Here is a 24,605-nt window from a genome sequence, read left to right as displayed (position 1 = left end):
CATTGCTGTTATTTTTCCAATAAATAATATATAATAACTATATTTTGCACATCTTTCCCAGGAACTCTTTTTGAGTTTTTTTTTTTGTTTTTTTTTTCAAATAAACTATTAGTCACACAGTTTAAAATAGTCAAGTAAGCAGAGTTAAAATCTCTGCTTAGACTTCGTAGAATTTGCTCATAAAATGCCATCGACTGGTTAAACCTCAGAGAAAACCAGTTATTTGTCTGAGCCGGTAAAAACTGATCAGTGCGTCTCCACTTGTTTCAGCTTGTTGTGTTGGAGGTGGTACATATCTTGAAGTTTCACCAGAAATACGTCTAAACGTAGCTGAAAACCAAATAAAACTCCCTCGAAAAACTGTGCAAAGCCCCTCAGCCAGTCCAGAGTTTGCCCACCCACAAGTAAACATTTGATTTATTTATTTATTTATTTTTTTTGTTGCTCCATATCTCCTCTCAGATCCAGACCCAAAACATTTTTCCGTCCCATTTTCTCAGCACCAGCCCAGCCGGCAGGAGAAGGCAGCCAAGAGTCTCGGCCGCCGGGCTTAATGATGAATTGTGCAGATAAAACCTCTGTTGTGGAGCATTTAAGCTAAATCTTAAATAAACTTTTCCCCTAATGGCGAATCCAATCGTCTCAAAGGTCTTCGGCGCGGGTCGGGTCACTCCTCTGCAGCGGGCGGAACTGGAACACTTTATCACCGCGCAAAGTGACGGGAATAATTAGTTTTCTGCGTGTGCGTGTTTTCGTGTAAGTATGCGGCGGCGGGGGACGGGCGACCCTCAGAGATACACATGTTTATTAGATGGTGGACCTCAAAGCTGCGTTTAGCCTCATTAGAGTGTTTGATTGTGCTGCACGTTCTTCCTTGAGCGCGTCGTTCATCACACGCGCAAACAAACACGCTTGTGTTCCAGCGGCTGGCAGGTTTTTGTCCCGTCTTAGCTCTCTCAGTGTTCATTAAAAGCTTTAATTAGACTGATGGGTGTGTGTAATTACAGTCTTTAAGATGTACAGCTCCTCTGCAGGCCCACTTCCTCGCCGCCTGCTTCCAGAAGTCACTGGGAAATCATACAAGGCTTTGTGTGTATTTAGAAACATTAACCTCCCGTAAGTTCCGTCTTTGATATTTGCCATTAATATCACCCGGAAAGGAGTGACATTTATGAGGCCCGTACCGCTTGCAGCCTTTGCCGCTCTTGGATTTTTCTTTCTCTTCTTTTTTTTCCCCAGTCTTGCTCTTCCTCCTCCTTCACACGCTGGCTTCTGCTTTCCTTTCTCTTAATTTAGAAACCTGTCCCTTGTCTAAGCCGCCATCTTCCCGCCCGCTCCGGCTCACTCTCTCTCCCCGCTACGTGTTGCAGATCGCTGTCACGTTCCTCCCTTCAGACCGCTGACCCACTTCCCTCCTTTTCCGCATCGTTTCCAGATTCCTGTTTCGCCAGACGATTGTCCTTCAACCATGCAACTCTCGTCCTCCTCCTGGTGCCCTCTTTTCCATATTTCTGTTACCTGAAAGTCCTATGAATCTCTCACGATGTTGGGATTAAGAGATTCGAAAGGCTGCTTCAGACGTTATGCTCCTCGCAAAAGACTTCACACCCCTTAATTAAGACTTTGCAATGTTACAACTAAAAAAATAAATATTTACCTTGTTAGGGAAAAAAAACTGAAAAGTGTGGCATGATTTTGATTCCTTCCCCTTGAGTCAAGAAAGTGTCTGGGGTAAATTTTTACCAGTTTTGCTCAACAGGGATCTGATATTTTTCCTCAAACTTCCTTGCAAAAATTTCTCCAGTTCAGTCAGATGTGACCTTGAGCATCTGTGAAGAGCAAGGTTCCAAGTTTTGGCACAGATTCAAAGGTCTGGACTTTGACTGGACCATCCTAACAAGTTATAATCCTTTGCTCTTAGCCTTTGTGTATTTACAGTAGTTTTCCTGTTGGAAGTTGAACATCCACCTCAAGACTTTTATTAGGACTGCCCTGTTTTTAGCGCTGACCAGCTGTACGCTAAGCATGATATTGCTCCACATAATGTTTTTCATGCAGCCAAAATCAGTCCTATTTAGGTCAGCACGCCTTTGTTGGACTGTTTGCTATGTTCCCCCGAACTGTAAACGGGATTTCTGCTCCTTTGTTAGCTAAAGCTGCTCGAGAGGAATGCTAACTGTTGTGCTTTGTTTTGATTCTCAAACACATGACACAAAACAGTGTCACCGAAACGTCTGCCAGTTGCTGAACCCTAAATAGCCTTTTCCGGCCTTTAGTCAAGTTGCATTCCCAGCATTCCTTAATCGGTTTCGCACCAGTCCGCTTGTGGAAGTCAACGTCGGCTGCAAGGTTGAGTCAAAGTCAGTCACAACAAGAACATCTCAGTGTGTTGTACAGAAGTTTTGGCTTCAGATGCACGCAGAGCTTCGTGGTTTGTGTTTGTCGTCGTCGGCTGGTTTTGCAGAGAACTCGCGCCCCGTGAGGGCCGCCTCCTCCGAGTCTTCGACATGTTTCGCGGCGAGGCGCCAGCGCCGAAATCCTGCAATGACAAACAATGTCACAGTCAGGTTCTGCTTGTGAGGAAGCCCCCACTAAGAGTGGGAAACATTAGGGTAGTAATTGAAAGGAGAGGAGCTTCGGGAGAATAAAGTGATTGCTGCAGCAGACGCCTTATTGTGTTTTTTTTTTCTTCTTCTTCTCTTACGGTGTGATGAAAGGATGATGGGGTGTCAGGAGACAAGTAGCTGCGAGTTAAGGTGGAGTTGTCTCTTGTTTTCCTCCTCGCTGCACTGAATTCACGCCTAAATTGAGCCAGTAAATCAGAATAATGTGAGACAGTGGGGTTTTTATGTAGCGATCTTGTGCTCACACAGGTGTGTAAGTTTCCCTTTCTTTCCTGAATGTGTGAATGTGGGAGCGTGAGGCGTTTGGAGGACGACACAGTGGCTCAAAAACCATAGCAGGGTGACCAATTAAGGTATTAATCAGAGATGGATGCACGCTTGAGTGTGTGTGTGAAAACAGGGATGTTAACATTTGGTTTGTACATTTCGGATGACATTTGTGTGCATATCAGTGACAGTTATCAATATTATCACATATTTGTAAAGCTGCATTAAAAAGAAAGTAAAATTTTGGCTTCGTCAGACCGTAATTGATTCTCCAACAGCGTTGTAAAAGATCTCAGCCAGAACTGGATGTGTTCTTTGAAAAGAAAAGACTTTAGTTTTGTAGTCCATACAAATAGAAGATCAGAGATCGCATGTAGACGGTGGACTGAATTTTGCCGTAAGCTTCTCTGGTCGGTTTTCTTGTCATTTCACTCATTTTGAAGAAACTTCCAGCCTCCATTATGTCACTAGTCCCATAATTTTTTTAATTACTGTTGATTCTTCTCACACTACCACTTTATGCTCTGGAATTGTTTGTACCCTTCCCCTGATTAATACTTTTATACAATTAGGTCATTTTGCAGACTCTGGAAACTATTGCTTCAACTAAAGAAACGATAATCCCACTAAGACAGCTGAGCTTTATTTCCAATTAATCAAATTCAACGAGGTATGAAGCTGTACTTTAATCAAAAGGTACAGTTTAAGGGTGCATGTATTTAGTAACAGGTTGATGAACGTTTTTTCTTTTTTTTGTTTACATTTCTTCATCTAATAGATTTATTTTTCTGTTTAATTGAGCAAGACATTAGTCTTTTCTTCACAAAAACCTTGTATTTGAACAGAAATCCATTGTAATTCAGTGGAGATGTTAGAAATGCAGTTAACTGAAAGGTTTGGTAGAAACCGGTAAATACGCAGCGTCGTCTTACCTAAGCACCTGCTGGGGAGTCAAGCCTTATCTTGAGTTTATGTTTGTCCAGGTAATTTCAAACATTAATACTAACCCTGGGAAATGTTACCTTGGTCATCACCAATAACTATAATCATACAATGCCTAAGTGAAAGTACAGCCGCCTTAATGAAAACCCTGAATGAGTCCTATTGAGCTTTGAGGCTCGCTTGATCCTGAACTTTACTTTTATGAGCAAGAATGTTGACTTTTCTACATCGTTGCCCCCAACGCTCAGGGGTTGTAGAGCCAGTTGTACCACACAAGAAGAACTTTATTTTATAAACACGTGTCAGTGGTGTATGATAGCTTGTAGCTGCCTTTCCATTACCAATGTGCGTGAAACTTTGTTGCTACTCCACAAATGTCGGAAAAAACACTATTTTGCAATTGCGTTGTTTCCATTAAATAAGAAGCACAAATCAAACCACACGTGAAAAAGGCAAGGAGTTATTTAAAAACATTCTGTGCCATGATTCTCCCACCACTTCCTGTTGTTTTCTTTGTCTTTTATGCCAGTAGCAACATCAGGTTGTTGATCACATGACTTGTGTGATGTGAAAAAAGTCTTTCCGTTCTGTAACCAACGGTGACATGTCAAGGTCGTGTCGCTCCGCTCTCTTCCTGCCTCACTCCCTCTTAACCCTACCAGCTTAGACGGAGAACCAGCAGTGACACAAACAAAAAAAAACGCATATCGGGAAGACAGGAGCAGTGACGGACTTTGCGAGTTTAACCCACATCCAGGTGGCCGCAGGAGGAGCAGACAACCAGAGGTGTTTCGATTTTATTCTGGGACCGACCTGGGAATAAAAGAGGCGGCGAAAATAAAATAACTCGAGCAAAGAGCAGGGAGAGACAGCGAGGAGGAAGCTACGACGCCGGCGCTGACCCATTTCTCCAGGCCTCAAGTGTTGTTCCTGATATAATGGAGAACGGCTAACTCGCCCGCTCGCACGCGCGTGCGAAGGAGCCGAAGACGAACGGGCGCCGCCAGCAGACACCAGCGGATGAAGATGCGTGTAGACATGCACTGCGAAGGTCTGCGGACAGATAGATTCCATGCGAGCGCTTCGAGCCTTCCCTCTTACTCCGTGTGACTGCTGCAAATCTAGCATCACCTCCGCCAGCGCCGGGAAACATCCCACAGAGAGACGCTCGGGCTCGACTGTGAACCCGTTGGCCCGCTCCACGGGTTCCGTCAGCTCAACTCCGGCTATTCTTCCCCTCGGCGGCGACGAGGGGAAGTCTCAAAAGACTTCTATGCCTTTAAAAAAAACAAACTAAAAATCGCTTCTCTAGAAGTCACTCTGGGATTCACTGATAAGTGTTCATTAAGTATTGATAAGTAGTCATTGAAGTATTCATTCAGTATGCATGCAGGTCCATGCAGAAGTGCACTTGACTGAGAGTTTCCAGTGGGTTTTTTTGGGGGAAGTTAACAGATAGCCACACACACACGCACACCCACACACACACACACACACACACAGAACGCCCTCGCTGCCCCGGGACGGGAGCATTGACCCAGTTGTAAGGAACATTGGTCATGACTGTCCTACATGGCCGGCACTTTACCAACGTTACACAAGGCTTATCCACCCAGTCACAGGGCCTCCTTTTAACGGCCGGCTCCCTCTTTTCTTTTGCATTAGCACTTTTAGTTTTTTTTTCTTCTTCTTCTCTCTGCTGCCTTTGTCCCTGTCGGCCTTTTCTTTTTGCTCCATTATGCACGTCTTTGCTCTGGCAGCCACATTAAGCCGGCATGCATTAAATTCCCAAAACGGCCAGTCAGACTTATTGCATTGATGTGGCCACGATTTGTTTTCTCGTCATTTCATTAAGCCAAGAATAGGCGAAAGTAAATCAGCCTCTGTGCTCACGCCTGCTGATCACCTTCTTTACTCCGTCTTCCTGTTCAGTGCGTGTCCGTGTATATAAATGCACATGCATGCATATTTATCTTTTGAAGGCAGCAAGCAGATTTAAAGACGCAGTGCAGAGATTGTTTGTAAATGCAGGGGCCCGCATGCATTCATCACGCATACATCAGGCCGTTGTGCTGCTGCAAACCCAATTATGAACCAGTGGATTTGTTGCTCCGACAAATACGCCATGACAGTCGTAAACATATCTGACCTCTGCCCGCATGGAACAGGTTAGCCACACATGCAGCAGAATAATTCCCAGATGGATTATCGGCATGGCAGATGCGGGGCTGTGTGCGCTTATGCAAACCGCATGCTTCGCTAGTCGGAGCTAAGTCACAAGCAACCAGCCTATCGGTTCCAGCACCATGTGTGCAAGTGTGTCACATGTGATGATCTGGAGTGTTTTCCACTCCTGTTTACACACACACACCTATGTGACAGCTTTGGGCCTAAACAGAGATAAAAACCTGGAACGTCACAGTGGCGTAACAAGGTAACCTTGGTAACAAGGTCCCAGGTGTGAGTCCCAGCTTGGATTTCTTTTACATTTTTTTTTGCATAGTTCTCTCCAGGTATTCCAGCTTCCTCCCAAAGTCCAAAATCATGACCATTAGGTTAATTAGTTACTCCCCCCCACTCGCCCACTGAACCCTGGACATGAGCACCTCCACCCCCCATGACCCTGCATGGATAAGTCGGTACTGATAACGGATGGATGGACAACATTTAGATGTTTTATTCTGAAAAACAAGGGCAACTAAATCTCTACTACTGCCACAGAAACACAGAAAATAAATGATCTGTGACCGATGTTTGAGGTAAACATTATGGTCATTATCTTTTATTATCATGTTATTGTTTATTTTTAATAAATTAATTATTATTAATATTTATGTTTATCATTTTATTATGTATTGTTAAGTACTTTACTACTATTTATTATTTTCTTTTTGTATCTTTTTTTAATAATTTGGTTATTTTCAAGTGCAGATCTTCTTATTAGAATAGCTGGCTGGTTAATTAGTCAGGCTGTCTGCTAAAGTAGCAAAATTGCTGCTTGTAGTTTATTAACAATAGTAGTTTTGAACCTTAAGAAATTTTAATAAGACTATAATAAGGTTGGTGTTTCTGTAGTTCCACACAACAAACAACCACATCTTTGTTTTTTCTTCAAAACAAAGGAAAAAAAGTAGTAGCCTTTTTTTCAGCCAGCTGACTGGCAGTGTAAAGCGACAGGTTGGAGGAGCAGTAGCGCTGCGTTCAGGGTTCCCGTTCAGTCTGGAAAAATATGGCATTTGATTTAAGTGTTTTTCCAGGTCTGGCTAAGTATGGAAAAAGAAAATAAAGTTTGAAATAAAACGTTTGCATTTCAGGACAATTTGAAGCCACCCATCCGCCCATTCCTCCATCCATCACTGCATCTGTCTATTAATCAAGCCATCATCCATCCATCCATCCATCCGCACGACCACACATCCATCTGTTTACCCTTCTTTCCATCCATCCATCTTTTCTGTCCTCCCTTCCTTCCTCTTCTTCACAGCTTGTAGTTTTCTTTAGGTTCCAAACCCAAAACCCTCAGCAATGTGAAACGATCCCAAAAATACATGCAGAAGAAAAGGGCAGAGAATCTAAAAACACGGACATGAACCCTGCAGCTCCCTCTGTCAGGGTGTCTGCAGGGTTCAGTCGGACCTTTTTAAGACTTAAATAAAAGAGAATAATTACTAAGCTAAATAGATGATTTGTGTTACCATGTTAACTTAAGCAAGATAGCATATCTTTGTCAGGTGTTTTCATTTAAATGCCTTCCTGCAGTGTGAAAGCTGCCTCATAGTGGTTACTAAAAGGTCCTTAAGTGCCTCTTTTAAAGCAAAACCTCAGCAGGGACAAAAATGCATTTTTTTGGTTTTAGCAGGTAGGTCTTTACTTTAATTGCCTGAAAAATAGAAGATGCAGTAAAGCTGAATATCCCCGGACAAACTCCTTCCAAATTGGGGTGTTTGCAGCCCTGCATCCGGAGGGTTAGTAGTTTTGTCTCAGTATAAAAACACCCACATTCCTGAGCCAGATTGACACGTCGCCGAATAAAAAGAAGCCAAGTAGCTCCCTTCTGCAAACCAAAGCCAAGAAATAATTTGAAAATGTTGATGAAAGAAGCAAAGAATGAACAAATGTCCACAATTCAGATGCAACCGAATGCAATTTAAGAGCTATTATGGAAAACATGGGCCTAGTTAAAGCCTTTCTGTGGTGCTTGCATCCTGAGAATATCCAACACTTTCTTTCCCTTATAATTAAAATGACTTTAGGATCCAGGACGTTTTGCGGTTCTGAATCCTTAGTTTGCTTCTGTAGCCGTGACTGACTGATATGGAGGCCCGCGATTCATGTTTGTTGCTTTGAAGGGGGAAGGCGGAAGTTTTCCGGAGATTGATACGAAGTGATTGGGAGTCGGCCGCTCCGCGGGCTCACAGGAGACGCAGGAGGAGGAGGGAGCGGGCAGACGGGGGGGGGGGGGGGGTTGGATAGGTGGACAGTGGGTGGATGATTCTAATAGAACAAGATGGATGGAAGGAGAATAACTGCTGAGAATTAAAATGTCATCGAGCACAGAGGGAAAGATCAGCCGCACGCAAGCAAAGACACTGAGATCATTACCCCAGCTGTGTGTGTGTGTGTGTGTGTGTGTGTGTGTGTGTGTGGGTGGGGGGTCATATGAGCATGTACAAGGGGGTACATGTAGGACCCGCCGCCCACGGTTCCAGGGAACTACGTCTCCATCAGAGGAAAGGAAAAAATAAATAAATACAGCGCCTTGCGTGATTTTATTTGATTTTTTCCTCTGAATGGTCGTGTGTCCGCCTCCTGGGTCAGCATGTGACAGATCATGTGAGTTTAGCCTGTGACTCCAACACTGGCCCTGTCAGGTCCCGTCGCCTCCGGCGCTCCGCTCATGTGCAGGAGGTCGAGAGACGCAGCTTTAAAACCAAAGGACTGAACTGGAAATGATGAGCCGCAATATATCACGTCCATCAAATTGTTGTTGCTCTGCTGAATCCATCAGGACAAAAAAAGTCTATTTTAATTTCTATTGTTTTGTGTTTTTACCTTTCCAGTCAGCATGTTGTGTTTTGATTTTAGCGAGTTATTATTCAGCCTTAGCAGGTCTCTTTGGAGTGTGCTGATCACAAGAATGATTTTAAAGTTTCTAATCCTGATATTTACGGTTTTTGAACGAAGTTCAGGAATGTCTTAAGCGACGCTCCAGCTGGTGGTTCTAGTCTGCAAAGGGTTTGTTTGACAGAACTCATTGGATTTGAAAAGACTCTGGAACAATGGAGAAGGTCCAAGAAACTCATTAAAGATTAGGAAGATTATAAACTGCTGGACCACCAGTGAAACCGACATTATGTCAGCAATTATAAAAAAAAAAAAATGAGACCCATGTTCCAAAACGGACATCTTCGGTTTGATTGGGGATCAAAAATGGCAACATTTGTTACATTTTCAGCTGGTGCGGGTCACTTTCACCATTTCTCCTGCTAGCACTAGACTTGCTCATCTGTTTAGGTTGTATTTACCCAGAATGCCTTGCGCTATAGTTCTCTTCCTGCTTTTCGGAGCGGTCTCCAGTCCGCTTGCGTCCACAAACCACACAAGAGTTCACTTGAACCAAACCGAGACTTCAGGTGAGGTTTACGCGCGGAACAGAGCCGGTCTGTTTCGGTTCAAATCAAAATTCGATTCCGCATTCACGCCTCACGTCTTAACTTTCTATTCAAATGAACTTAGTTTGATTAAAGTGGACTAGACGAGGCTGGTGTGAATGAACCCAAAGTTTCAAACCTGAGAAATTCTGAAACAAATGTTTGGACACGGAGGTGGCCGCATCATGATGTTGGACTGTGTTCTCTTTAAGTAGAAAAGGTATTTCCCTTTTTGAACACCATGTTTGTTTTGTTTTTACAGATTATATAGTTGGAAATATAATTTTTGTTTTGTTATACAGAATTCTAAAAGAAAGAAAAGAAAGGAGGAGGAGTGCTATGTTAATATTAAATCAGGTTTCCTAACAGGACTATCATCCCAGCCTCAGTGGGATTACATTTTCCATTTTCTTTCTAATATGATCTTCTTAACTCTGAGCTTAGTGTTATTTAAAGTTTTTGAATGCAAGCATGTTGTGATTCTGGGTGGCTTCAAAATGTCCGTGCTCAAGGAGTATTTTACTCATTTAACCAAGTAATTTTGACCCTGTACACATTGGAAAACAAAACAAGAAAGGAGTAAACTCAGACTTCTCAAAGTTTTATGGTCAATATCTTAATACTCTGGAAAGAGCGCAGCTCAAATAAACCTTTAAAAGCTACAAATTAAACCAGCTTTGATGTGCACGACGAGTTTACATAAACTTCTGACCCAGAAATGTATTTTCTTAAACTCCACCAAAATATCTCTGGGTGCTATATCAGGCTGCTTGGCTGTTAGCGAGCAAATATTTCTGCGGTTCAGGTTGTTGCTTTTTTTATCTGCACAAATCTCTTAGGTCATGCACATAATAAACTTATTCTGCTCTCAGACCTCTGGCATACCGTTACCTCACCGTGCAACAGAGGCGCCAATCACTCAGACGTCTTTGTTTTAGGAACGTACTTGTTTGTAGCCGGTCCGATCTGCGGACCAAAACCACCACAACACAGCCAGACAGGGAGCCTTTTGTCTGCAACAATAGAACAGGAAAGCTTGTTGCCCCGTTCGCAGCAAAAAGAACGAAAAAAAACCCCCAAAACTCTAAAACGTCATGCTATATTGGAAGTAATGGTGTGTTTGGTGTATAATTGAAGGTGGAATGCAAGTAAAAAAAAAACAACAACAATATACTGGGCTTGTGAGTCTGTGTGTTGGTTTATAAGGGGAGCTAAAATAATGCCTGTTCTGTTCCAGCACACAACTTAATGTCTTTTGCCACCGTGGCGAGGTAATGGCTTGCGATAGCTTCGTTAATGCGTCATAGCCAGGTTATAAAAGTGTCATAGGAGATTTATGAAGACGGTTTTAGTTACAGGAAATTTCGACGGCAAGATCCGTGCTTTTTTTTAATTTTTTTTTTTTAAATAGAGTAAGAAGGGGACACAGCGAGAAGGAGAGAGCGAGATTGCATCCTTAAGCGTCGCCTCGGGGGAGAGGAGATCAGGTTTTTCATGCTCTTCATCATCTAGCCTTTAACGGGAAGGATTCAGCAAAGCCCACCTTCGAGAACCTTCTGCACACACACACACACACACACACAAAAAAGTCCCCACCAGTTTTCCAGCCCACCCACGTGGCGAGGCTTAATGTTGTTGTTGTTGTTTAGGAAAAATCGGCACAAAAGCTAAACAACTGGAACCCAAAGAAAATCAGGATTTTAAAGACAAAGCTACACATTTTGGTTTTTATGTTGATTTGCACAAACACACACCAGCCTAACTAACCTCAGGATGCAGTCATGTGCCCCCCTGCGTGACGCAGATTTCTCCCAGTCACTCGTTCTCGTCGGAGACGGGCGCGGGGCCTCGCTCTGTCCCGGCAGGACGCGGCACAGAGCGGCAACCCGAGCGACCCGGCTGCAGCTCGGCTATTTATTCATTCTGTTTGTTGTGTAATCTGCCTATTTGATGCGGGTCAATTTTGCTCGCTTTAATCTTACTGCCATTAGAATAAAAACAACAAAAAAACCACCCCGAAGCCTTTAAACTCGAAGCATGTGTGGGAAGTGAAAGGGGGGAACGGCCGTCTGTTTGGGAACGCATTTGGCAATTAAACTCTATCGCATAAAGCTCCTCCTTTGTGCCTCCAATTAGGAGAAACAAAAGTATAAAAAGTGACGCTGATGACATTAATTTATTTTAATTTAGCAGGGACACGTCTCTGTTGTGGTAAGCAGGTCTAAAACCAGAGCTGACGCTGCAAAGGGAGGCACATTACCTCCGTTTGAAGCCTCACTTTGCCAGGAAGGTTTGTACTATAAAGCAACAATCATTCAGATTCAGGCAGTGATGTTCTTCATTACTTCATTGCAGCATGCAGATATTTTTCTTTACTCCTTGTTTTTATTTCCAGGCTCTTAATCAAGGAATTAAAATAAAGTCTTAGAGATGCGCCTGCCAGGAATCTTTTTTCTGGGTGATACTGATTTTTTAAATTTTCTTTCACGTTCCAGGTTTTCCCCTGAAGAACTACAGCAGGGGTCCCCAAACTACGGCCCGCGGGCCGGATCCGGCCCGCCACGTCATTTGGTCCGGCCCCCTGAACAATGCCGGATCCGGCCCGCCTGCTCATACCAGAGAGCATTCAGTGTTTTTTTTCATATATTGTATTTTCCGGTTTATATGTGGATTTTTCTTCAACCACCAGGGGGCTTTTGAGCAAATGTGAAACTTACTTTCCCTCAATGGAATATATACTCGTCAGTCACCGTTTCACTCACGGTTTTTTCCATTTGCATTCTGGGTAAAAATCTATCCAAAAGCGCGAATGTGTCGTCGTCTCCCCCCCCCCCGCTCGACAGTTTCAAATACAGAACCCCCCCCCCCCCCCCCCCGCTCGACAAGAATTTCTTTGTTTTTTTTTACTGCAAAAACTAAGACCGGCCCCCGACCACAGAAAGGAACAGCTATGTGGCCCTCGCAGGAAAAAGTTTGGGGACCCCTGAACTACAGCGTATTTGGGTCCCTTGATAGAGTTTGATGTTATGAATCCAACAGTAAGATGTGGGGATTAAAATATTATCCCCATTTATGCATCGAAGCCCTCAACCTTGATCTGATTCTTACTGAAGTCAAATCAAAGTGCAAAAAATTGCGTTATCTGTCGATGCGTTTACAGTAGGGCTGAAACGATTCCTCGAATGGTTCGAGTACCTCGATTACTAAAATTCCTCGAGGAAAATTTACCTGCCTCGAAGCTTCGTTAATTTATGTTTTATTAGTTAGCGCACCGTGTTCCGGCCGGGACTTCATTTGCGTTGCGCGGAGCTCTCACTTCCGCCTCTGAGTTGTTGACAAAAGCTAAGTCTCAGCGGCATAAAGTCCAATCTTCAAGATTGGCCCGTAGGGATTTTATTGATTGATGATAATGCCCGACTTTTTATCGTTTTTGGGGAACCAATAAGCATCCTTAAAATGACTGGGGGAATGCCTGGAGTACGGCAGCATTTCTCCTCCGGGGCTGCTGGTTGAAAGCGAACGGCGGGAAGAGCGCTGAGGTGAGCGGATAGCCTGAACAGGGCGGGCGGCTGAGTAGCTGATGCTTACCGTGTAAATGTAGCTTTACCGACGAACCGCACAATAAATTTCATATCCCGGTCTGAAGAAACGGGTGGCGGAGCGCATCGTACATGGCTGGTAGATGAGTTTCTGAGTGTGACCAGTGAAGGTGTCGTAAATATCCCGTATTGCTTCCCCCGTGTTCGTCCCCCGGTCTAACGGTTCGTCAGTCCGCTGGTCTATTTCCTCCCCTCCACCACATCTTACGTTCGTTCATTCGCCCTCTCCTCCCACTGCAGGCGGCATTTCCCGTATTTTCAAACCCAAAGCGTGACAGGTTAGGTGGCAAGGTGAGTTTAATTAATCTATTAAACTCACAGAAGATGACTACATAAACTAAAAGCTGGATTGTAGACATTTTTTATAAGCATATTTGTGAGCCTGCCTCTTTGTTATTAAATTCAATATAATTTCAGATTTTTCTATAACTTTTCTTCTGGTTAACTTAGAAAGTGAGCTGTTATTGTTACAGGTTAGTTTTCTAAACTACAAAAAAGCAACTGTTAGGGATGCTCAAATATGAAAAATTGGACTGATATTGATATCTGATAGTAACACCGGTATTATGCCAGATTTACCAATATTTCATTTTATAATTTTTTTATCCGATTACTCGATTAATCGTAAGAATAATCGATAGATTACTCGATTACTAAAATATTCGTTTACAACAGCCCTAGTTTACAGTCGGGGAAAAGAGAAGTGAGTTTAAAAATAAATGGGATTCAGCTAGACGAGGGTAAAATTATTTATTCAGGGAATATTCACTGGGAGGAATGAATATTTAAGCGTTTTATCAATCCATAATATGAATCAGTTGTAGATTACTTACTCGGTCAATCATAAGAGCTTCAGTAGGAGGCAACTGGATGTTTTCTCTTGTTGCTTGAAGATGTTTGAGTCCAGCTCCCTTGCTTCAAGCTTTCAGCATGTACAGGTGAGTGAACCTCCAGTGGTGCAGACGGAGAGTCTGCACGGCATCAAATGAGGTTAAGTGTAGTTTTTATGAGCTCTTTGCTAGATTTGTATTGCAGTTTTGCCGAGAAGAAGATAAATAGTTTCTCACTGCAGTTACCCACAGCAAAGTTGCTTTGGTTTCTTCATGAAAAGCAGCGCATCAGCACGGCACCTCGATGAAATCAATGACAGAACTGCTAAAAATAGTAAATGATGATGATCAACAACAAGGCATTGCTTCGGTTGCAGCTGTAGGGTCATGTCAAAGGTCTGTACGTTGGAACGCTCACGCTGTGGAATGGTGATCAGATTATGAATGCTAGATTATCAGTATCTTTACGCATCATTGAAGCACAACGGCGTGACCAGTGTGTGACATCAAAGGTTCTTTGAGGTTTATGTTTAAATCTGAGTTATTTTTGCTTTTATATATGTTTTTAGAATGTCAATCACAATAAGGGTTACAAAGTGAGAGAATATCCCAAAGCTGAGTCGTACTTCTACGAGAAACACGCTAGCAAAAAAAAAAAGAGCACTTCTCGTAACTTTAGAACAAAGCAAAAATACCCCAAACTTCTCAGAAGTACATGACAGAAATGATAACATCAGCAAATCTATAAATCATGTGGAAAGAAATGTTGTTTCGTCTGACTCTGACTTACCATCTGTACGACAGAGAGGAGGTCTGCCGAACAGCCAGCGTTGCCAAACATTCGGTTCAGAAGTGCGTCTTAAATCAAACGACATAAAATGTCGACCGTCTCCGCAGCGAGTGGCGATCGTTAAAAGACTGAGCACACGTCAGATTGGGGATTTATGTCCCTGAATGAGTGAAGAATGTTCTTCAAATGTCAAAGGTTTTTTTTTTTTCTCCCTTCCTTATAAGAATTGCCAAGCTGGTGCTGTGACAGTGGAGGTGGGGAGGAAGCTCGGCCCACACTGACCTTGGTAATAACAACAGAGTCTGAGAGAGATTCCCCTCCGCTGTGTGTACACAGCCGCGCCTCTGCCTGCCTGCCCGGCTGCTGATTCCTCGTCTGATTGGGGTTGACTGCGGTATTATTTCATTAATTAAGTTTTTCCACTCTCCCTGCCTCTCCCGCCTGTCTTCTTGTCGGGCGAGGGCGGCGGAGCGACGCCCTTCCTCTCCCCCGTCCTCCGGTGCTTCTCATCTCCCCATCACTGCTGATCATTGTCTCAATTACTCATCCCTGCTCTCCCTTCCTCCCTCTCTCCCTCGCTTTTCCCCCCTTCCTCCTCCTTATCTAATCCCAGATTGCTGTATTCACTCCTTCCCCACTCCATTTTTTTTATATCCCGTCCTCCCAGAATAAGGTGGGAAAGATTGGAAGCAACCCCTCCGCCTCCCCTCCCATCCCTGCCTCTCATCAGGATTTCACAGATGCGCGGTGATTATTTCTGCCTTGATTCGGCGATATCTTCACCCCCTCGAGTGGGAGAAAATTTGAAACATTTGTGCTCATCAGCTCGGATTTTTTTTTTTTTTGGGAGGAGCCGCTCTCTTGATCCAAGGGCAAAGCAGCTGGGATCTCTGCTTTCGCTTTGTTCCCGTGAAACCGAGATTTGCGGAAATGGCGACACCTCTAATGGCTCTGAGAGGATGATGCGTCACCCTTTTAACAGAAAAAATGACCTTTGTGATATTTTCAACCTGATTAGGATGTTTGAAAGACAAAAAATAGCTTACATTTGCAAAATTTGCCGAGGCTCTTTTGGTCCAATTTGCCTCTCTGGTGTCCGTCCCGCTCCTTTGTATCCATTACCACACCACTTTTCCATAATGGACGCATTAAAGTATTTTACCTTCCTACTTTCTATCATGTCATTTAAACTCTTTCCTTCCTTTCTGTTTTTAAACTTTCCAACTTTTCCTCCTCCTCCTCCCCCGGCTCTCCGTCCCCCCGTGGTCCCACATCGTCTCCTGTGTCCATCATATCACCAACAGCTTGTCGCAGCCAATCAGTCTCTGTGCCTCACTTCGCTGCACGGCCTCCTCCACCTCTTCCTTTCTTCTCCCTCGTCTCCCACACCTCCCTCGTCTCTCGTCACCTTGTTGTCCTCCTTCATGTGTCAGTGGTTATTACTCTCAGAAATCTTCAGCGCGCTTATTCCTCTTCTTCTTCTTTTTTTTTTGAAGTCCTGTTATTTCTCCCGGTGGCACCTCTGGGCTCGGGTTAAACCGGAGGGTGAGATCCTGTAATCACTCTCACGGCGGCTCCTTATTGAAGGTTTCCAGATTCGGTTTGTTTTCCAGAGGCGAGTCTGAGTTCGGTGATTTGAAATTGGAAAAAAAAAACAAAAATGGGAAAACATGGGAAGTGTTTAAAATGTACTTTGTTTCCAAAAATGACATTTTACGCTGATGATATGCAGTTATTTTTCCAAATACTGTTTATGTACCATCAATATCTATTTTCAAAGTCATATGTTTAGTAATCGATTTTAAAAAAAAAAATCTTTTACCTCATTGTTTGAACATCAGTAAATCTAAATACTGTTTACATAATCAGTGATGGTTTGAAATACATTCTCATTAAATATTTGGAAGAGTATACTTTTTTCTTTTTTAAATAAAGTCATAGAAATCTAAAATTTTGAAGTAATCAAATATCAGAAAGTTGTTGGTATCCATTACAACGTAATTTGTTTTAGTATTTACTATTTGAAATTAGTTATTTCAGTTACAATTCTCAATTATGGAGTTTTAGTTTCTACTCTCTCTTTATGCATTGAGATGTTTCAAAAGGCATCAATAAAGTATCTGTCTTTAATTATTTACACTAAAATTTACATTTAAACCCACAGATATTCACGACCACTGGCAGGTTTAGGTTTAGCGTCATTTCCAAGTTTACTTCTGATAGTAAACGAGACGAGCGTCTCTTAAAACAACGGAAAATAAGGATCGATTATGGAAAACAAAAACCAGTTTTAGTTCACATTTCACTTAAAAACTGTCATGTCAAAAAACGTCTCAAATGTTCAAGAAAAAAAATCTGAATCCTAAATTTCGCTTTCTGTTTTCTTTGAAAAATAAATATTTCATTCCGAGTAAAACTTTCATGAATAGAAAATAAAGAAACAAAATGAACTGCAGCTGGAATGACTGGAAAACCTTCTTCTGTATTTTAAACAGCCTTATTTTTAATATTTTTTTTTCCTAGCTGCCTCACAGATCAGACCACCTGAAAAAGTAAATAAGATCAAAACAATAAATCTGGTTTTTTTGCCTTGTACTTTATCTTGCTTAGTGACCCTGAATGACTATTTTTCCTGCATTGGTGGCTTTTGAAGAACAAAGTTTTCTACAACTCTTGCATGTGAGCATCTATTGTAGGATTTTGTGTTTGGCAGTTTAAGTATTTGTGGTTACAGTAAAATTGCTTACGTTAATTTACACGTTTGACATTTGTTCAGGACTCGTCTATCTTTCCTTTTGCCTGCTTGTGTGTTTTGTTTTTGTGTGGTTGAGGAGGTGAGAACAGACAAATAGTTTCAGAAATGCCTTCAGTTTTTAAAAATACTTCTTTAAAAAAACTGAATGTTCTCCTGGTTGCAGAGTTTAACGGTTTGCCCTGCAGACATCCAGACAAAAACTCACAACTGGGCTGCAGCTTTTTTTTTTTTTTTTCCAAAATAAAATAATAAAAAATCAAACCAATTAGCTTCTTAAATTCCTTTCCTCACTTCACTTCTCACAACTAAATACCCTTTTTTTTTTTTTTTTTATGATTTCCCGCTGCTGAGTTTATCAAATCTGCACCGTTGAACCTGGTTGGTTTGCCTGAGCCGCATCTCGCTCACCTTCAGGCTGATTTTTCCTCTTTCTCGTTTTTTTTTTTTTTTTTTCGGAAAACAGGCGAAATCAAACGGATAGTTTCTGAAATTTCTTCACGCCACAAATTGATTTTCTAAACCACCTCCTAATAAACGGAACGTTCCTCGAGTTTGGCAGCTTATTGTTGGTTCAAGGCGGATCTGATTAGAAGCACAGTTTGGGTCAACCATTCAAACTTCATTCTTCAGATTTATTTCTCCTGATGCGCTTCATTTCCGAATGTGCCGAATGGGTTTCCTCCTGCTCGAGAAAACACATAAACATTGGATGTCAGGCCAATTAGGGACATGAAATTGGCCTCACACTGCAGAATTGTTTTTTGGCGCTGTGCTGGACTGCTGGCTGCACCTTGGCTGTTAAATGCTGGGATGGATAAATTATATTTTATCGGAGCACAAACAAGTTGGTTAGCTTGGAAATAAACATCCCCACAGAAATCTGTGTGTGAAAGCAGAGGGCCTCTCTTCTCGCGTCTCTGTGCACAAAACAAATAATTAAAAAAATAAATCAATAAAGAGGTACTAAAAATTAACGAGTGATGCTTTTGGTAAATAACTTGCGAATGAACTAGACAGTGAAAAGGTTGGGAGTAGCAGAAAAATGAGTCTGCATCTTTTTCTCAATGAAGTTTTTCAGTATTTATTTATAATATCGTCTTTAGATTTTACTGCTGCTACGGAAACCTGACATCTGAGCTAAGCTAATGTCTAATACTCAGCAGCAGCCCTGATTAACAACCTTCATTCTCTGCTTCTTTTTATTCAGTTGAACTTCATTTGAATGAATAAGTGCTGTCCTTGTAGTAAAGAGAGATATTTCACAGGTCTTTGACAGATTTTGTTCTTCAACAAACAGAGCTAAGTGTTGGAGAATGTGCAAACTTTTGAAAACAAATTATTCTATATATTTTCGGTGTTTCTTTTTTTTTTTATTATTTTATTTTATTTTGGCTTTTCCGCCACACTGGTGTTTGCTTTGACCTCGGCCCGCTTCGCTCCTTCGCTCGTTTTCACACGTTGCTTCCTGTAAGGATGGAGAAGAAAGGTGTCAGAAGTAAAGCTGCCTCTTTTTCACACCTCCGTTCCTCTCGCTCCCGAACGCCGTCTTCCATTTGCCATTTCTCTCCTTCTCCTCGGCTTCAGAGGGGCTAATTTATATTTAAGAGGGAAAGCAAGGATGCAAGGGTGGCGTGTGCAGCCGCGCTGGAGGGAGAAAGGCTATGATTACCGTACGGTTTATGAGCTGCTGCAGCTTCGCTTTAGACTGTCTGTCAGCGCAGACCTTAAAGACAATTATAGAAGTTTCTGCCCGGTATTTGGACTGGTGATTGAAACCAAAACCGGGCACAGCGAGGAGATGCTTCTCAAGTATTGAAACCAGCTGCACAAGCAAGCAGAGCTGCGTCGACCGAAAGAGGTGTGATTATCGGGATAAGTGCCTCTCGTCTCCTTACTTCTCACTCTTCTCTCTTTTTGCGTTCTCTCACTGTCTCTGCGTCATCAAAAGCTTGTCCTTCAGAGCAGCATTTCCTCCCGTCCTCCCATCCCTAGTCTCCTCTTTTCCCCTCCGGAAGGCCGCTGAGCTTTTATGGACCCGCTGACTCGCCGTATGCGACACTAAATCAGGGGTCTTCAGCTGCAGGCCTCCAGGGCCGGTGTCCTGCAAGCTTTATATGAGCTCCTTATCTGTGTTATATGTGTCCTAACACACCTGAAGTAAATTTATTTTATTGTCATCTTTATCGTTATCACAATACTTCCACTAAATGTGGTTAAAATTCTAAGTCCACCCATAATTTGTATCCCATCCATCCATCTTCTAACCAACTAAGTTACAAACTTAATGGAAAAGCAACAAAAAGCCCCTAAAGAAAACAAAGTTTTCCAACATGGCCGCCGCGTAGATTATCTTTGTTCAACTAATTTGATTGCAGCTGCAGCTCTATGTCTATGTTGTCTTTTCAATATAATTTAAATAGTGGTGCAGTAACATTTTTTGTGTTATTTTTCCAAGGATGTCATGTTGTTTTTTGAGGCGTGAGGCCCAAAGGTGTCCTCCAGATCTCGGCCTGCTCTTCATGGAGTATTAAACACGATGTTTTGTTTTTATGCTGATGATACTGTGGGCTGTCGCATCCTCTCCTTATGAGCTACAACCAAAGAGAACGGGGAGTCTTACTTTAATCTGTTCCAAAGGTTTCAACACAAAATTAGTCTTTTAGGAATCCACAATACCTTTAATTTAAAACATTAGCCTTCAATTCACTTACTAATTAAAGCATGAGCAGTGGAGGTAAAGGGGTGTTACCTGTTGCTGCTTCCACTCATCCGTCAGAGTCTAAAGTCGAATAAATCAAGTCTGGTTTTTCTCTCAAATCAAGCAGTGATTTATCAAGCAGTAAATCACTGCTTGTGGTTCCATTTTATCTCCCTCTATCAGCCGGTCTTTGCTTCTCCAGATTAAAAACCTTCTCCTCCTCCTCAGCCCTGCTCCAGCCATTCCTGCAGCCCAGGCAGCAACTGTAGTTGATTGCAAAGCGGTTGAGTCCATACAGTGCAGTGTGCGTGTGTGCGTGTGTGCGTGTGTGTGTGTGTGTGTGTGTGTGTGTGTGTGTGTGTGTGTGTGGCGCAAATTAATTCCAGCAGCCTGGTAAATGAGGACTTATTAAAGTGCCGCTGCCTTGTAGTTTGGCATTTTCAGAGCTTCTGGTGGAGTTTTAAATCACTTCCTGTGCAAATGTCACTCCGGCGGTGCTGACTCCATGAGAAGGAATCTGTTGTTTACTTCTTCTGTGGGCCCACAGTGCAGGTTTATAAGAAAAACAGGCTTGTGTTTTTTTTTTTTTTTGTTTTTCCCCTCCATTCTAATTGTCCAACTTTCTGTTTCTCTCGCTGCAGCCACGTCGGACGGGACGCGCCAAGGCCTGGACAGCATGAGAGGGGGCGTGTGCGCTACGAAAGGCATGAAGGTGGTCCTGAAAGTGGGACAGAGTAAGTCTTCCTCACACGACTCACATCCAGTGAACTGGCTGAATATGCATTATTTATTTATTTATTTATTTTTTCCCCATTGCACATAATCAAATCACTTAACAGCTCAGCGTGATCAGCACACAATGTCACAGATCAGAGATGAGGTTCATTAGCGCACCTCCTCATCTCTCCTACTTTTTAAACCGTTCCTCTAATCTTGCGGCGTCGCCGACCCGTCTTCGCCCCCCCCCGTTGCCACGTGCGTGCCCTCGCCAAGCATATTAGGACTCGCTAAGTGGCGAGAACGGCGCAGAAGTGTAGGATCAGTCAGCTCTAATGAGCCCTGTTGACTCCCTCCTCACTCTGCCTTTTAACTGCTACTGACTCACTCTGGACGCAGAGGTGTCCGGGCGGGCGGGCGTCCGAATGAGCGAACACACACGTCTCGCCGCGCCGCCGAGAGAGCGCGATAACAAAATGATTCCATTTGGTGTTAAAGCGCGCAGTCAGTGATTTTTAATGACTCGTGGCAGTGCACACCTCTAATTTGTTTGGAAAATATTCGCGGGTAATGATCCCTCAAGAAAGCAGCACATAAAGAAAGGAAAAGTAAGGGTGGTGGAAAAAAAAAAAACAGCCAATTTAAGCATTTTCACTGACCCGCACGTTCCGGCACATAATAGGCACCTGTCCTTCACATGACCGCCCATACACACACTCACCAGTACACAAATACAAGCTGCCTATTTCTATTTCTTTGATCTGTGCCGTGTTATCGGACCCAGTGTATTGGAGGTTCTCTTCAGCAAAGAGCCAAGTGGCGCTGTTATGGCTCTATCAGCCTGTAACATCAGCACAGTCAGCTCAGCTCAATAGAAATACCACACACTTTATTTCCCCTGGCTCACATAGGCAATGGAAAAAGCAACCTTCTCTCACTTTTTCTTCATCCTCTCCTTCTCTTCTTCATCTAAGTTGCTCCTTCCCTCCCCGATCCCCTTCTTCCCCCCCATCCCCCCGTTTCGCCTCGCATGCCGTCCGCCTCTCCTCACACCTCTTTTTTGTTGTCACTTTTTTCACCCTCTGTCTCTCCATCTTATCTGTCATGTGGCTGAAAGGTCACGTCTGTGTTGTTTGTCGTCTAAATAAGCCGCCTCGCGCTGATCTCCGATGCGAAGCGCGGAACACACACACACAGATACGCATACATCGACCTGTCTGCTCTCATTTTTTTTCACTCTCTCTCTGGATCTGCCACATACATGCACGCACTTTCTCCTGCACCCACCCCCCACATCCTCCACTTGCCCCCGCTGACCACACAGCAGTTCCTATTGATCACCGCCTCCAACTTCTGCTTGGTTTACTGTCAAAAGGGAGCCGCTGGCCAATAGGCCTACACTTTTGTAAATGTCAGTACATATACTTGCACCACTGTGCACAGAACACGCACACAGAAACCTTAACTCACCCCTTGTTTCTTTATAATTTACCTCCAAGCAGCCAGACCTTTAAAGTAGTCTTGGCTAACCGCTCCCAAAGCTTTTATAATGTCTTTTTTTTTTTAACTTCTTTGGACTTTGGCGACTTTTTTTCTATTTCTTTCAGATGAGCGTTTTGTGGATTTGCAAGGAATCTTACGATCCAATGCAACATTTCTTGCAAAAGTATGCAGAGCCCTTGAACTTTTCACACTTTGCTACGAAGACAAACTTTAATGTATTTTGTAGACATAAACCTGTCAGGTTAGGTTGGGAAAGGAAATAATCAGAGACAACAGCTCCTCTAAAAACGCATTCAACTGCCTATTTTAATACTTCAAACACTAAATATACACTAATATGTATTAATAAGAGCAGTGGAAACTGTCTAAGCTCTACCACAGATATCTACACCATTCCTTATCTCCATTGGTTTAACCAATCAGCACCAAGAAATGTTAATAGTACTCCTGGATTGGCTGCTTTCAGCCAGTACGGTGTCCCAAAAAAAAAAAAAAATCCCACAAATAATTAGGAGTCATGTTCCACAGAAAAATCTGTGAATACTGAACCACTAATAGGTGAGGGGCAATGGAAACGTTCAAGGGGCTTCAATAGGCAGTTAGTTTTCAGGCGGCCAGCATGGTGCCACATTGTTATGCATCTAAAAAAATATAGATTATAAAGCAGTTTGGCTGCTGAAAGTGTCCGTTTTATTCTCTCATACCTGCTGACACATTACTCAGCATCACAGATTTGAACTGATAAACATGCGTCACCATGCCAGCGGACACGTCTGCGGCCTCACAGTTCAAACCCATGAAAGACTTTCAGGAACCCTCAGCAACTGTTGAGTACGAGCACTCAGTGAAAGTTTGAATGCCAGATGAACTCACTCTGCTTTTGTACTGCATCGTTATCAGCATTTCAGCCTCTCTTGTTGCTGCAATAACCTGCAACCAGCTTGTTTACGTAAAACACTGCATGAAGTGAAAGGAGTGTAGAGTAACACCCGGCTTACTGCTGGCCAAACGGCTAAGAAAGGGAACAAAAATGAGTATTTTCTTTACCATCCAATTCAGCTTTTTGATAAGAAGCCCTTAACACAACATGAGTGTGTCCGTGTGTGTGTTTGACATGTAAATGCTCTTTAATGCCATCAGCATCACAGAGGGCCTGCTAGACAGATGGCCTGATTTAGAGACTACAGATTACAAGCCGTTATGGTCTTGTGAAAAATCCCTCGTTCCAGAAACAACCCAATGGCCTCTTTCTGGTTTCCCGTTTGAACAAACACACGGAGCTCTGTCAATATGTGCTCGGCTATAAGAGGAGGTGAAGGGAGGGAGGTGTTTATTAAAGCTCTGCAGAGATTGTTTTCCACGCCGGGAACGGCCCGATGTCGGTTCTGATAGATGAGAACAGAGTCTGGATGCAGCATGGAAACGATCGGAGAAAAAAAAGGAAGACAGAAGAGTGTTTGTGTCTCCAGACCCGTCTGTCCATCTGTCCATCTGTCCATGGACGGATCCATCTGTCTATCTGTTCGTCCATTCATCCATCCATCAGTAGACCTCTATCCGTACATCCATCCATCCATCCATCCATCCGCTGATCCAATCATCCGTCTATCCATCCATCCGCTGATCCATCCATCCATCCATCCATCCATCCATCCATCCATCCATCCATCCATCCATCCATCCATCCATCCATCCATCCATCCATCCATCCATCCATCCATCCATCCATCCATCCATCCACTAACCATGTGTCTAAAAAGACAGAAAGAAGAAATCAATAAACGGTTTACTTTATAAATATAAGCCAAGATTCATGGTTTGGAACAAATTTATAACTTTGGAAATTTCCGATTGGAAAAGTTTGGAATTTTGGGAAGAAAATGACGACTTTTTTTAGAAGAATATTCCACCTCTTATCCACCCCTTCATTTTTCTTCATGCAGGCCAGTACGGACTGCCCCCGAAGAAGGACCAGCCAGCGGGACGCACAACCAGCAGAATCCCAGGTAAGCAGAAGATAATCCCACCAGCAGACCCGTCCACAAAACAGATACATGGAATGAGCGAAGATATAAAGAAAAGCAACAGAGGGGAGAGGGAGGGAGGAAAGGAGGAAGGGAGGGAGGCGACAGATGGAGAATGTGCAGTGGTGACATCTGCAGATCTCTCTGTTTAATTCCATATTTCTATCCCTCTCCTCCTTCTAGCTAAGTGCTGCCGGCGAGAGAG

At 43.1% G+C, this 24,605-nt stretch overlaps 1 protein-coding gene across 1 annotated transcript in view; it reads left to right on the top strand.

The window, feature by feature from the left end:
• Positions 1–24,605, top strand: part of efnb3b (ephrin-B3b) — a 113,310-nt gene that overhangs the window by 76,858 nt on the left and 11,847 nt on the right. Inside the window, exons 3-4 of the mRNA XM_088015913.1 lie at positions 20,798–20,890; positions 24,320–24,382. Of these exons, the coding sequence (XP_087872039.1) occupies positions 20,798–20,890; positions 24,320–24,382 (156 nt within the window). The remainder of the gene's footprint in view (positions 1–20,797; positions 20,891–24,319; positions 24,383–24,605) is intronic.

The sequence above is a fragment of the Poecilia mexicana genome, unplaced genomic scaffold (genome assembly GCF_051168715.1).
Source record: "Poecilia mexicana isolate PSO_F unplaced genomic scaffold, ASM5116871v1 scaffold_18, whole genome shotgun sequence".
Lineage (NCBI taxonomy): Eukaryota > Metazoa > Chordata > Actinopteri > Cyprinodontiformes > Poeciliidae > Poecilia > Poecilia mexicana.
Note: the sequence above shows the minus strand (reverse complement) of the source record. Positions and strands in the feature narration are given on the sequence as shown.